This window comes from Ctenocephalides felis, unplaced genomic scaffold, assembly GCF_003426905.1.
Source record: "Ctenocephalides felis isolate EL2017-DRISC unplaced genomic scaffold, ASM342690v1 CF-g0.4_SCAFFOLD_02445, whole genome shotgun sequence".
Classification (NCBI taxonomy): domain Eukaryota; kingdom Metazoa; phylum Arthropoda; class Insecta; order Siphonaptera; family Pulicidae; genus Ctenocephalides; species Ctenocephalides felis.
This window is the reverse complement of record NW_020538599.1, coordinates 3,888-19,459: the sequence shown is the minus strand read 5'-3', so window position 1 is coordinate 19,459 and position 15,572 is coordinate 3,888. Positions and strand designations below refer to the sequence as shown.

At 31.5% G+C, this 15,572-nt stretch overlaps 2 protein-coding genes across 2 annotated transcripts; both read left to right on the top strand.

The window, feature by feature from the left end:
* Positions 1-405: 405 nt before the first annotated feature.
* Positions 406-1,879, top strand: LOC113380887. The gene is made up of 5 exons (XM_026619942.1): positions 406-621; positions 707-877; positions 934-1,078; positions 1,155-1,243; positions 1,874-1,879. Exons 1-5 carry the CDS (start codon positions 406-408, stop codon positions 1,877-1,879), a joined length of 627 nt encoding a protein of 208 aa, XP_026475727.1.
* An 11,763-nt stretch (positions 1,880-13,642) lies between these two features.
* LOC113380888 (death-associated inhibitor of apoptosis 1-like) lies at positions 13,643-14,728 on the top strand. Its single transcript, XM_026619943.1, has one exon. The coding sequence runs from the start codon at positions 13,643-13,645 to the stop codon at positions 14,726-14,728; it is 1,086 nt and encodes a 361-aa protein (XP_026475728.1).
* Positions 14,729-15,572: the final 844 nt, after the last annotated feature.

Here is a 15,572-nt window from a genome sequence, read left to right as displayed (position 1 = left end):
TCTAGAACAAAAATGCGAGAAAAACCAACAAATTTTTCTTAACATACAAATAAAAAATAATAAATCTCAAACCAAAACATATAGACCGATTCTGCCTTAACATGGCTACGCTCTGTTACCACACTTGCATGTTAGCATAACATGCCTCGCGTAAGTGTATGTTAAAGATTTGTTATTCTCGGCGCACCAATTTTATGAGAATGAATCGTGTTATGGCGTAACATGAGCGAACAAAGATTTTGGTTTTTTGATGTTGGCTCTCTGTGTTTGTACTCTCGAAATCGGCAATAATCTATCTCTACGGTGCTGACGCGAACGGTTTTTTCAATTTTGGATATACTTGTACTGGACTTCCAGTCAAAAAGCGTTCACGATTTTTTTAGATAAATATATTTTACATACAAAATGGCCAGTGATACGCAAATGAAAAGAGCCAAAAAAACTAATCCGGCGCAGTACAAAATATATGTTGATTTTTTAATCAGCAACCCACAATTCGTTGCTAATAAATTAAGCCCCTCGTTCGACAAGGATTATTTCAGTGCAAAGTGGGAGGAATTGACCAATTTGTTAAACTCATGTGGTCATGGGCCTAATAGGCCTACTGAATCCTGGATGAAGGTAAAAGTTTTTGTTGCTAGTATGTTTTATTTTTGAAAATGATAATTCATATGTTATTAAATTGATATAGATATTTGCGGGTTAGAAAAACCAGACAAAAGCCAAAGCAAGGAAACAAAAAGCTCATACTTTAGCAACAGGAGGTGGGCCTGCATTAACCAATTGCTTGACAGAGGTCGAACAAAAGGCCTTAGGTGTTTGGGGTCTAGGGTCAATTGATGGCCATCCAGATCTGGAAATGGATATTGGACTAAATGTAATTTCATTATATATATGTATATATACATATACACATATTAAATTCTTTAATAGTATCCTATCGAAAAATCTGTCAGCAACGAGGCTGAACTTGATTCTGTTAATGTTGATCCTGAGGTAGAAGATATAATGCCACCTCCAGAATTTTTAGATGATGCCCCTAGACCACCAATGCAGAGACGAAGAACTTCTGGCAATAGTAAGTATAATTTTTCTTCTATTTTAAATATTACTTATATTACTATGTGATACATTCTGCATTTTATTATTTTAAGATGAATTAAATCACCTCGTAAACTCAATGGAATACGTATTGAAAAGACAAACAGAGTCTCTTACTAACATGATGGAGAAACAGACAGAGGCGCTGCAATGCATAGCTGATCAATTGAAAATTCTCAATAATACATTAAAAAATAAATTTAACAGCCAATAAATTTTGTTTTTTATTCCTTTATATATATATATATATATATATATATATATATATATATATATATATATATAGAATTTTATGATATGAGTGGAACGAATATTAATTGTTTAATATGAACAAAACAGCACTCAGATTTGTTTAACACAACTTTATTTTATGATTACAGACGTTTCGAGACCATGGTGTGTCTCATCTTCAGTGTAATTTCAAAAACAGTTACTTATATACTACACATTCTTTAATAATTTATTTAAATTTCATTTAATTTTTGGTATACAAAAAACACCAACTATTCCTTGCAATGCTTGACACCGTACTAAAGAAACATATAACACTTACAGAAATATTCTAAACAAATTTGAAGTACTTATATAGATGGAGACAGAGAGGGTATCATTATAATGTAAACAGAAGTTCCTCCTGATTGTTCCTTTATGAGTCTTGACGTCATTAATTTATTTAATAATCTTCCGCATGATCTAATTATTACAGCCATAAAGAAAAGATGGATACAAATAGTTGAATTCACTTGTTTACCAATGGAAATTTTTATTTCAGGAATAGAATTACTTTTAAAAGCATCATATTTCACTTTTAATAAAAAATATTATACGATGAAGAGAGGTTGTCCAATGGGCAGCCCATTAAGTCCTGTTTTGGCGGATTTAGTATTACAAGATTTGGAAAATCATGTCTTAAATTCTTTACCTTCCAAACCTATGGTCTATTTCAGATATGTCGATGACACATTAATATTACTTAATAAAAAAGATATAGATAATGTTTTCAACAAATTCAATGAGTACAATTCTTTTTTACAATTCACTCAGGAACTTGAAAATGATTCGACGATACATTTTCTTGACGTAAAACTCATTAATAGAGGCGGTGTATGTTATACAGACTGGTACAGAAAAGATAGTTGGTCCGGGAGATACATTAATTTTAATTCGCATGTTCCTCTCAATATAAAAATTTCTACCATTCTAAATCTTGTAGATCACGCTATTTTATTATCTGATCCCCTGTTTTATGATACAAACATAAAATTAGTTAAAACGATCCTACTTGGCAATAATTTTCCATATAAGTTAATTTGTCCAATTATTAAAAATAGAGTCGCAAAATTACTTGAACCTTTTGATAAGAAACCGGAAGAGCCTGGCAAAACAAGTGTTCCTGAAAAAACTTTTTTCATTAATTTTCCATATCTTGACAATAATTTTAACCAATTATCAAAAAGACTTTTCAAAAAACACAATATTCGTATTACTTTTTCTCCATTAAAACAATTAAAATTTTTATATTCCAAAATTAAAGATGAAACTCCATTAACAAAAAAGAAAGATATAGTTTATAAAGTAAATTGTTTGGATTGCAATTGCTCTTATATTGGCCAGACCTGCCAGAACTTAGAAAAGAGACTCAGGCAACATGAATTACAATGTGAAAAAATAGATAACAAAAAATTTAAAAGTACACTTGTGGATCATGCTAATATCAACAACCATAAGTTTGATTTTGACAATCCCCAAATTTTATTCCATGAGAAAGACTTATTTAAACGGAGCATAGCAGAATCAATGTTAATAGTTCGGACTAACAATAGCATAAATCTAAGAACCGACACAAATATTTTACATGACACTTATATAAACATCATTAATAATTTATAAATTTTTTCATTTATCTTATTCTTTTCAATAAATTAATTTGTTTTTTCATTTTTATCGATTTTGTATGCGATAGCACTCCTTCTGTTTACATTATAATGATACCCTCTCTGTCTCCATCTATATAAGTACTTCAAATTTGTTTAGAATATTTCTGTAAGTGTTATATGTTTCTTTAGTACTGTGTCAAGCATTGCAAGGAATAGTTGGTGTTTTTTGTATATCAAAAATTAAATGAAATTTAAATAAATTATTAAAGAATGTGTAGTATATAAGTAACTGTTTTTGAAATTACACTGAAGATGAGACACACCATGGTCTCGAAACGTCTGTAATCATAAAATAAAGTTGTGTTAAACAAATCTGAGTGCTGTTTTGTTCATATTAAACAATTAATATATATATATATATATATATATATATATATATTTATTTATTTATTTAAAATAATTACATTTATGTAGCTATAAAAATACAATCTTTTTTTTTAAGTGAATGTTATGGTATTAAAAATATCTTCTGGCATAAGAATTTCTGATGTTATATGCCATATTATCTGCCTCATTGTATACTTCTGAAATATTTAAATCAATTAATTTTAACTACACATTTGAAATACAATTATTTGGTATCTAACCGTTTCCAAAATCATCACTATATTCCGTCAGTTCTTCATCCAGAGGAATATTATTTACTCTGCATATATTATGCAGAGTAAATACTGCATACACAATTTTTCCTGCCACATCAGGTGTATAATGCAGTGTCCTGTGACGATGCAAACATCGAAAACGACTTTTAACAACACCAAATGTTCTCTCTATTACATTGCGAGTCTTTTTGTGGAACTTATTGTATTTCTCCTGGGTAGAGCCTACTGGCGTCCTATATGGTGTGAGTAGGCAATGTTCCAAAGGGTAACCTGAATCTCCTGCAAATGTACAACTAATATATATTTTTTTCCTTATTTGATTTGCGATATTAAATATATTCTTGAATTGCCCAATAAATATGTCCCATCATCAGCATTATGATTTAGCAGGGCTCTGACTGTCGAAACCTTCCAAATGGCTGCATCATGAGTGGAGCCAGGATATCTGCTGCTCGCAAACAATATCCGTTCATCGGCATCACATATCTAATATTATTTATTATCATGTTAGTCTTCAAAATTCTTAAGCAAAATAAAATAATACTTACTACTTCAATATTAATTGAGTAATAGCCCTTCCTATTCATATAAATAGCAGCTGGTGCCACGGGGTGATCTTTTTTGGGAGCCACTATACTTATGTGTGTGCAGTCTATGCACCCAATAATGCCAGGCATGCCAAACTTCGTATAAAATCTGTTAAATAGCAACATATTACAGACCATGTTCAATGTACACGAAGTGGTGTAACATATACCTCTTTTTATTTTCATCTCTTTCTGATAAGGTTTTAGGAAAATTCACATACTTTGGTGTAGCATGCTTTATAATTAAATCAGTCACTGTTTTAATGCAGCGACTGACTGAAGGCTGGCTCATAGAATTTAAATGGCAATTGCCTACATCAGTCTGATATGAGCCATGACCAAAAAAATGAAGCGCTGCAAGTACCTATAATGAAATTTCAGTTATTAGTATTTCAAAAAAATTAATTCATTTTAATTTCCAATACCTGCAAATAAAAAGGGATACTCCATGATGCTGTATGAGTCTCCGCATGTGGTTCCAACAGTTCTATTAAATCTTTCATAACATTTTTCGTTAATCGAAATTTTTTTATAAAAATTTCATCACTCACTTCCCATATTTTATCTGCATCTCTGAGATACCTAAGGGCGTATCTTTGCCTGTATCTAAAATGTTGTGGCATTTAATAATTTTAATACTTTTGAGTAATACATTCATTACAATAACAGTATGAATTATATTAAAATTCAAACATACCTTCTTCTCCTACTATCTGCTGCCCAAATTATTCCAAAAAACGCCATATTAACAATTTGAAATTCACAATAAAATCTAAACCAAACCTAATAATATCACTTTGCTTACATTAACAATAACCTCAAAGAAGCATGTTAAACGCATAAATGTCAAAATAGCAAATGTCAAATCTGTTCATAGTACAACTTCTCGTCAATGTTATAGCGATAAGTGCGAGTTTCTGACTACGTTTATTTTCAGAGGGTCAGCGTAACATTAATGTCATTAATCATATGATAAAACACATACCGCCGAGAATAACTGTTACACTTATAATGACATTTTAAACGACATAAGTGTGAACTTGTCGTAAAATTGAAACCGAGAATCGGCCCAATAGTCTTCAATTTAAGGGTTGAGGTTTAATCAAAGGTCCATGACCTTTCTATACCCGAATTACCAACCCCAAAGTAACCCAACCCATATGACGTCATTAAAAATAGATTACTGCAACCCACCGTGAGTAAAGTGGGTCGATAAGGGATGCTAAATAATTTTATAAGGGAATAAAATATGTGTTTAAATCAAAACAAACATTAAAAACATATCAAGGGTTGATTTATTGCAATTTTAAAGTATACCGAGTTGCTGTAGAGCATTGGGGTAAAAGACAATATTTTAGATAATTTAATTTTGAACTAATTTCCCGAAGACATCATTCATATCAATCGAATGGTTTAGAAGTTACAAGCGACGAAACAAAACAATATCAATATTAAATATACAACTTTGCTTCCGCCGGATTTGATAAGGCGAGTCCTCCAAAATAATGGCGGAAGCAAAGTTGTACACTTTCAAATGCATTTTAGAGTATACCGAGTTGCTGTAGAGCTTTGTGGTACAAAACAATATTGTAGATTATTTAATTTTGAACAAATTTGCCGAATTTTGCGTTCAGTTTGGGCAAACCGTTCAAAAGTTACAAGAGATTTAATAAATAAATGCACACAAACGAGTTGCTGTACTACAAATAGTACAGCGGGTCAAATGCGCGTTAAGAAGTTTTACTTCAAACATGGGCATGTTGGGTATCAAATGAAAGGTCTCGACGAGTACAATCTAAATATCATAGTAACATACTCGTTACAAGCCTGAAAGGTTCCGTACATGACATTCACTCAGGTTCTGATGTCTATTTTTGTTAGTTTAAAGTATATCAAGTTGCTGTAGAGTTTCACTGTACTAGACCATTTTATAGATATTAAAATTTAAAACAAATTTGCCGAATATCATATGCCAACGGTTCAAAAGTTACGAGTGATTTAATAAAAGGTAGACCAATGGGTTGCAGAATTGGGAGTTAAATATAAGTTAAAGAGTTTCACTTCAAATATAGGCATATGGGGTATCAAATGAAAAGTCTCGACAAGCTTTATCCAAATGTACTAATAACAAACCTTAAAAAAAACCTATAAGCTTCTATACACATAATTTAACTAATTCCAAATATCATTTTTTGCCGTTTAAAGCATTCTAAGTTACTGTTTAGTGTTACTATACTAGACAATGTTTTTCACAATAAAATCTAGCATTTACTTCGGTCAAACCATTTAAAAGTTACAAGAGATATAATAAAAAGTCAACCTATGGGTTGCAGAACCCGAAGACAAACTTAGGTCAGAAAGTTTTACTTCAAATATAGGCATGTGGGGTATCAAATGAAAGGTCTCGACGAGCACTTTACAAGTAACATATTTACAAACTCAATAAACTAACAGGGTTCTGTACACATAATTTATTTCATTTCTAATAACTAACTTTTGAAATTTTAATGTATCAAGTCATCGTAGAGTCATAGTATGCGAAACAATATTATAGATAATTTAATTTAGAACAAATTTGCTGAATATTTCATCCATTTTGGACAAACCGTTCAAAAGTTACAAGAGATATAATAAACAGTCAACCTATGGGTTGCAGAACCCGAAGACAAACTTAGGTCAGAAAGTTTTACTTCAAATATAGGCATGTGGGGTATCAAATGAAAGGTCTCGACGAGCACTTTACAAGTAACATATTTACAAACTCAATAAACTAACAGGGTTCTGTACACATAATTTATTTCATTTCTAATAACTAACTTTTGCAATTTTAATGTATCAAGTCATCGTAGAGTATAGTATGCGAAACAATATTATAGATAATTTAATTTAGAACAAATTTGCTGAATATTTCATCCATTTTGGACAAACCGTTCAAAAGTTACAAGCGATACAATAAAGAGTCGACCAATGGGTTGCAGAACCCGAAGGCAGACATAAGTCAAAAAGTTTTACTTCAAATATAGGCATGTGGGGTATCAAATGAAAGGTCTCGACGAGCACTTTACAAGTAACATACATACAAACTCAATAAACTAACAGGGTTCTGTACACATAATTTATTTCATTTATAATAACTAACTTTTGCAATTTTAATGTATCAAGTCATCGTAGAGTCATAGTATGCAAGACAATATTATAGATAATTTAAGAACAAATTTGCAGAATACTTCATCTATTTTCGACCAACGGTTCAAAAGTTACAAGATATTTAATAAACAGTCGACCAATGGGTTGCAGAACCCAAAGATAGACACAAGTCAGAAAGTTTTCGTTCAAATATAGACATATGGGGTATCAAATGAAAGGTCTCGACGAGCACTATACAAATATCATTAAAATAAACTCAAATAACCAATAGAGTTCTGCACAAATTGTTTATTCAATTTCTAACGTCTTATTTTTGCAAATTTAAAGTACAAAAACTTGCTGCAGGGTGTTACCTTATTAAACACATTAAAAAACGAGTAATTTAACACAAATTTGTCGAATGTTGCATTCAAATCGGACAAACCGTTCATAAGTTACAAGAGATGTAACAAAAGTAGACCATTGGGTTGCAGAACTCGCGGTCCAACATAAGTTTACACATTTTACTTCAAATATAGGCATGTGGGGTATCAAATGAAAGGTCTCGACGAGCTCTATACAAATAACCTACTACCCTTGCAAACAAAGCAACAGGGTTCCGTACACACACCCAACTCCATACAACACACTTCTACAAAACCACATAAACACACATATAGACAATATCAATCTTTTTTATTCTTTACCACTATATTTTATCGCACTAATGAATGATTTACTAAACTACCACCACTTTGCACTACTCTTTTTTATTTAGTTTAGCAAAATGATTTATTTTCCAAATAAATAATATGAAATGTGTGTCTACGTCTACTACGAGTCTGTCGGCTACTGAATCGGCTGCTACGGCAGCGCGTAGACGCCGGTCGATGAAAACGTAGAGGGGAAATATAAACAGGGTTGGGTAAAAGCAACCCTTAAATGAATTTTGAATGATGATAACAAATAAAATAATAATATTGATAATAATTATCAGAATATTTAATAATAATGATAAGAAAATAAAAAAGGACTCGACTGACGAGCAAACTGATAATTTTGCAATATGACTCTACTGACGAGAAAATTAAATCTATTAATATATTAAATAAAATGTTAGCGTAAAAGGGACTCTACTGACGAACAAATTAACTAAAAAAAATTCCATTATCTTACCCCTAAATTGGAAAAATGCTCCCGTAAAGTCACATTCTAAACGCGCTTGCGAATATATTTGTACCAGGTCGTCACTCAGACTGTGCTTAGGGTGATTTTTGCATTTTTGAACCCAAAATTACATTTCTACTAAATTTATATAAAATTGGAGAAGTGCTCCAGTAAAGTCACATTCTAAACACCCTTGCGAAAAGATTTGTACTAGGTTGTAACTTAGACTGTACCTAGATAGGCAAGTTTTTTTTGTTTTTTCTATAATTTTCACGAAATTGGAAAAGTGCTCCATAAAATCTCATTCTAAACGCCCTTACAAATATATTTGTACCAGATTGTCATTTGGACTGTGCCCAGAAGGCTTCTTTTTTCATATTTTGAAAAAAAAAATTCAACATATTGATAAAAATGAACTCTAATGACGAGCAAATTAAACTGGATTTTATAATTTTTTGAAAAGAAAACAGGATTCTACTGACGAGCAAATTTAACTCTACGAACGAACAAATTGTATCCAAAAAATAATAGCAAAAAAGGAGTCTTCTAACAAACAAATCAAAATGTTGATAAAAAAGGGACTCTACTGACGAGAAAATATATTTTTAAGAAAAGGGATTCTACTGACGAGCGAATTAATAATATATTTAAAAGATAACGAAACTATTGACAAAATATTTAAAAAAATGTAGAAGACTTTTCCAATTTTGTAATAAAAAGGGACTGTACTGACGTGCAAACTAAAACAGAGTAAAAAAGAATCCTACTGACAATTGACGAGTAAATTATATAACAACGAAAATGAAAATAGAACTCTACTGACAAGCAAACTGATAATTTTGCAATATGACTTTACTGACAAAAAAATTAGATCTATTAGAATATTAAATAAAATGTAGCGTAAAAGGGACTCTACTGACGAGCAAATTAAATATAAGAAAAGAAAATTTCAATTTGAACCTATTTTGAATGATATTCACAAATAAAATAATAATATTGATAATAATGTTAAGAATATAATAATTATAATAATAATAGTGTTTAGAAGATGAAAAAGGACTCTACTGACAAGCAAATTCAATAACAACGTAGAAAATGAAAATAGAACTCTACTGATAAGCAAACTGATAATTTAAGATACTGATTAGAACTTTACTGACGAGAAAATTAAATCTAATAGAATATTAAATAAAATGTTAATGTAAAAGAAGAGAGAAGTCAGTAGAGTCCTTTTTTAATATTATAATTTTCTAAAATTAGTTTGTTCGTCAGTAGAGTCCTTTTTTAATATTATAATTTTCTAAAATTAATTTGCTCGTCAGTAGAGTCCCTTTTCAATATTACAATCTTCTAAAATCAATTTGCTCGTCAGTAGACTCCTTTTTTAATATTATAATTTTCTAAAATTAGTTTGTTCGTCAGTAGAGTCCTTTTTTAATATTATAATTTTCTAAAATTAATTTGCTCGTCAGTAGAGTCCCTTTTCAATATTACAATCTTCTAAAATCAATTTGCTCGTCAGTAGACTCCTTTTTTAATATTATAATTTTCTAAAATTAATTTACTCGTCAGTAGAGTCCCTTTTTATCTCAATAATCGATAATAAATTTGCTCGTTAGTAGAGTCCCTTTTCATATCATAATTTTCCAATTAACTCTAATCGGCAGTACAGTCCTTTTTCCATATTATATCCGTTTCCATATTAAAATGTTCTAAAATATTAAATAAAATGTCAATGTAAAAGGGATTCTACTGACGAGCAAATTATAAATAAGAAAAGAAAATTTCAATTTGAATGTATCTACCCCTAAATTGGAAAAGTGCTCCAGTAAAGTCACATTCTAAACGCCCTTGCTAATATATTTGTTTGAGGTTGTCAGTGAGACTGTGCTTAGTCAGGGTAATTTTTTGAATTTTTTAACCCAAAATTACATTTCTACTAATTTTATACCAAATTGGAAAAGTGCTCCAGTAAAGTCACAATCTAAACGTCGTTGTAAATATATTTGTACCATGTTGTCACTTAGACTGTGCTTAACTTGGGTATTTTTTCGAATTTTTTTAACCCAAAATTACATTACATTTTTACTAAATTTTCACAAAATTAGAAAAAAAAAGTGAAGTCACATTCTAAACGCACTTACAAATATATTTGTACCAAGTTGTCACTTAGACTGTGCCTAGAAGGTTTCTTTTTCGATTTTTTTTAATAATTTTCACAAATTTATAAAAATGAACTCTACTGACGAGCAAATTAAACTGGATTTTATGTTTTTGTTTGACGGGGAATTTCAACTTGAGCTTTAGAAAATGATTGAAAAGAAGAAGTGATTCTACTGACAGGTAAATAGAAATTTTAAGTTAATAAGGAAATCTACTAACAAGCAAAAATATTAAAAAAAGGACTCTACTGACGAACAAATCGGTATAAAAAGAACAATTATTCATATGTATATAGTTTAGTACTAGTATGTATAAAAAGGAACTCTACTGTCAAGTTGATAAAAAGGAACTCTACGGACGAACAAATATAAATATTAGTATTAAAAGTATTTGCTTCTGACGAGCAAATGAAAATGTCAAGAAAAAAGGCGACTCTACTGACGAGCAAATGCACGATTCACAGAATTATTTATCTTATTTCAAGCAAATAAATATTAATGATAAAAAGGACTCTACTGACGAGCTAAATTTGCACTTCAGTACCGTCCTTTTGTTTTAAATAATTTTTACAAAATTTTTATTCAAAATTAAAATTAATTGGGCTGTCAGTAGAGTCCCCTAAAAACTATACTGTTGGGCAAACTAAATCTAGATTCCAAATAAAATAATACTATGACGTCACAATAGAGAAATGAACTCTACTGACGAGCAAACCGATTATAAATTTTAAGAAAAGAAACTATTAAAGGCATGTTATAACAAAAGGACTCTACTGACGAGCAAACTGATTTTACATATTCAAAAAATTAATTTGTTCCAAATGATAATTTATTTTGCTCGTCAGTAGAGTCCTTTTCTTGTAAAAATAACAGTTTTTATATTTTTTTCACTTTTATCAAACAATTCGATATTTAATAAGTAGAGTCCGTTTTTATATCATACTTTGATATTTAGTAGATTTTCATTTTATGTTTTACTTTTCTTTTTGATTTGCTTGCTAGTAGACTCCCTTTTTAATATTATAATTTTTGATTTGCTCTTCAGTAGAGTCCCTTTGTGTTTATTTGCTCGTCAGTAGAGTCCCTTTTTTTAAAAAAAAAAATGTAAAAAATTGTTTGTCGGTAGTTTTAATTCCAAAAAATTTCCGAAATTGCTCGTCAGTAGAGTCCCTTTTATAAAATTATCCTTATAGCAAATTAAAATCTGTATTTACTTTGCTTGTCAGTAGAGTTCTTTTTGTGAAGAATAACAACATGATAATAATTTCGTTATTATTTCAAAATCATAGTCATCATATCATCAGTAGAGTCCCTTTTTAGTATTAAAATTTTCTAAGTTGCTTGTCAGTAGAGTCCTTTTTTAATATTCTAGATTGACGAAAAAATATGTTTGCTCGTCAGTAGAGTCCCTTTTTAATATTATAATTTTCTAAAATGAATTTGCTCGTCGGTAGAGTCCCTTTTTACCTCTAATAGCAATTTAATTTGCTCGTCAGTAGAGTCTTTTTTTTTAAATAACTTCTCCATTTCTTGCACTTTTATTGGAACATTCTGCATTAAATTTGTTCGTCAGTAGAGTCCTTTTTCACTCCAATATCACATTTAAAGGTGAGAGAGTGAGCTGAGGGGTGTGGTGTGGCAGAATGTTTCCGTTAATTTTTTTCCGACGAGCAACAGAGCGGTGTCGGCGGAACGGGTAGATTCATCCCTCGTTCTACCGTAAAACAACCCTCCACCGTATCGCTATCGTACATAGACCTTATACAATTTCATGGACTGCTAATCCCCATACATTTCTCAAGTAAAAAAGTGTCAAAAGATGTTCTATGGTATGAGGGCAAACGAGGGTAATTTTGCGGCCGAGATATGTCAAACTCGATCACTTGAACGTCAAATGAAAGTCCGTGTGTTCGAAATTGTTGGGAAAATATTATATAATATACAATTTATGTTAAACTAATGAATGTAATGAATTATTTATATATTTATTTATTTATTTTAGTTATACAAAGTGTTTAAGAAAAATAAAAAAAAATTAAAAAAATATTTTACGTATTATAAAATTCACTGAAAATAAGAACAGTTGGCTAGAGCTATTATGGGAAATTAAAAAGCAATAATGAAATATTTGTTTAAATGTGATATATTTATTATTGGTGTTTAAAAAGCACAATTTTTGTGTGAAAGTGGCGTACATATTTATCAACTTTGCTTTTTTTATGTTCTTCATGGTGCATTCTAATTGTTAAATACATTTTTGCGACAAAGTTGATAAGGTCATGATAGTGCTGGACAAATTGCTGGAAACGGCTTGATCTAAAAAAATGTGCAAGTCCCAAGTCATTCAACTTTCGGAGAATCGTGCTTTCATATGAACTTTTGTACATTAAATTTAAAGAATTTCGGATTAGGGTTTCTATATATAAACATAATTTAAACATTGCATTGGAAGGATATGAAAGATATCCTCGATTTTTTATATATGAATGTCGAATTTCCCGGAATACTTGCGAAGCATTCAGAACAGGTTTTACTGCAATCAGGAACTTTACCACAGACCAAACACATTTTAGAAGACATTTTACTTTTAACAATTTTACAACAGGTATATTTTTAACCTCTTTTAGTTTAAAAACCCGAGCGATCAAACATCTCGTGAACCCAAGTAACTGTAAAATTTAAGCGATCGAGTGCATTCGACTAATCTCGGTAAAGCTCGTGTTCGTATTTGACATATCTCGGCCGCAAAATTACCCTCGTATGCTCTCATACCATAGAACATCTTTTGACACTTTTTATGCGCTCAACTAGCAGTCCATGTATTGTATAAGGTCTATGAGCAAAGCCCATTATAATATAAATAAACAAGGCTAAAGTGTAACAAAGTTATTGCGTCACGCGCAGTGTTCGATGTTTTTAACAATAAAAGTGCATCAAAACAGTCTCTAAACGCATTACAAATGCCTCCAAACAATACAACAATCGATACAAGACCCGAAGTATACGATATAATCAATCTAAAGTCTGAAACAGTTACAAAAACTGTCGATGAAAGGAGTCAATCCGCGGACATTGATGTCCCCGACAATGGCGACGATGAAAATCTTGACATGAAAATCGAAGCGGACCGACTGAAAACATTCGAAAGATGGCCAGTGAGCTTCATAAGCCCCTCCGTGCTAGTCAAATTGGGTTTTTACTACATGAAAGTCGACGACAGGGTCAGATGCGAGTTCTGCAAAGTTGAAATTGACAGATGGGAACAAGGTGACGACCCCTCCATCGACCATCAACGTTGGGCTCCTAATTGTCCATTCCTACGCAACAGGCCTGTAGGAAACGTGCCAATAGACCCTCCGAGCACGTCCCCAAGACCCGGACCGAGCTACGACGTATGCGGGCCTTTAACCATACGTCCCAATGCCGTTCCAGAAAACCAAAACCTAGGCCTACCTGTCACCAAGGGTCCTGAATACCCTCAGTACGCCACTGAAGCAGCACGCTTAAGATCTTACTCCCAATGGCCGAGCAGTTTAAAGCAACGTCCAGGTGAACTAAGTGAAGCAGGCTTCTTCTACACAGGCCACGAAGACCGTACCCTCTGTTTCCACTGTGGTGGTGGTTTAAAAGACTGGGAACCCGAGGATGCTCCTTGGGAACAGCACGCACGATGGTTCCCAACATGTGTATACGTGCAACTCATCAAGGGCAAAGAGTTCATCAGCAAAGTTGCAGCCACAATGACTGCCATACTAACCGCAAACGAAGCCCAAGCCTTGGAAACAACCCCAAGCATTGTGAGTGTTGCCGAACCCAAAGCAGACAGTGTCACTCCTGAGCCTGTCGTGGAAAAGAACGATACCATGGCATCCACAACTCCAGTGTCGGAGGACAAATTGTGTAAGATTTGTTATATGGAAGAAAAGAATGCTGTTTTTGTTCCTTGTGGCCATGTCGTGTCCTGTATAAAGTGTTCGCTGTCAGTAAAAGCATGCCCAGTTTGCCAAAGGCCATACACAGGAGTTATGAGAGTATTTTTCTCTTAGACTATATAATAGAAATATATTTTTTAATTCAAACCAACCTTCGATCAGAGCCGATCTCAGGCTTTTGATGGTCGGGGATCGGCTTGAAGAAATATATTTTTATTATATAGTCCATTTTTCCAACAAATTCACCGTGTATATAAAAATAAAGTAACATTTATGTTTTCCAAGCTATATTACTATTATGAAGGTTTTACTAAAAAATATAATGCACTTGTAAAATGATGCACTAATAGTAGATACAGAGAGCATAATAATTAAAATATTAAATAGTAGTTTGTGTGATGCCCTGGATGCAATCTCAATCGAAATGATTCATTCGTTCTCAATTGTGAATGTGTGTTGTTTAAAACAACATGTGTTTCATATATATTTACGTTTATCTTTATAAACTTATTTTATTGCATCTGCATTATGTATTATTTATTTCACATTTTATTTATTGAGTTTTGTTTAGTCGCGTTGTGGGAGTCGAATTTCGATGCTCGAAGTAATTAATTTTGGAAAATTCCGAATTTTTATGGTTTTACATATTTCATATATTCAATCACTTAATTGAATATAAATTCAAATTTGGTTTTCAAATCATACATTTGTACAAATGAAATACCTTGTTTTCGATTATTTAAGATTATTTTCTGGATCTTTCTTGTAAAAAAAAAACTAGAGGTATTAAAATCACTTGACAATTATTTAATCCGGAAACTATTTATCACTTATCTATACGGTATATAGTAACTTCGATTTAAAAAATTTCAGTATATTCTTTTAGTCGTTATATTCCGAGCATTTACAACATTTAGTTGTACTAAAGCAATTTATAAATTTGTTATAGTTATTTATT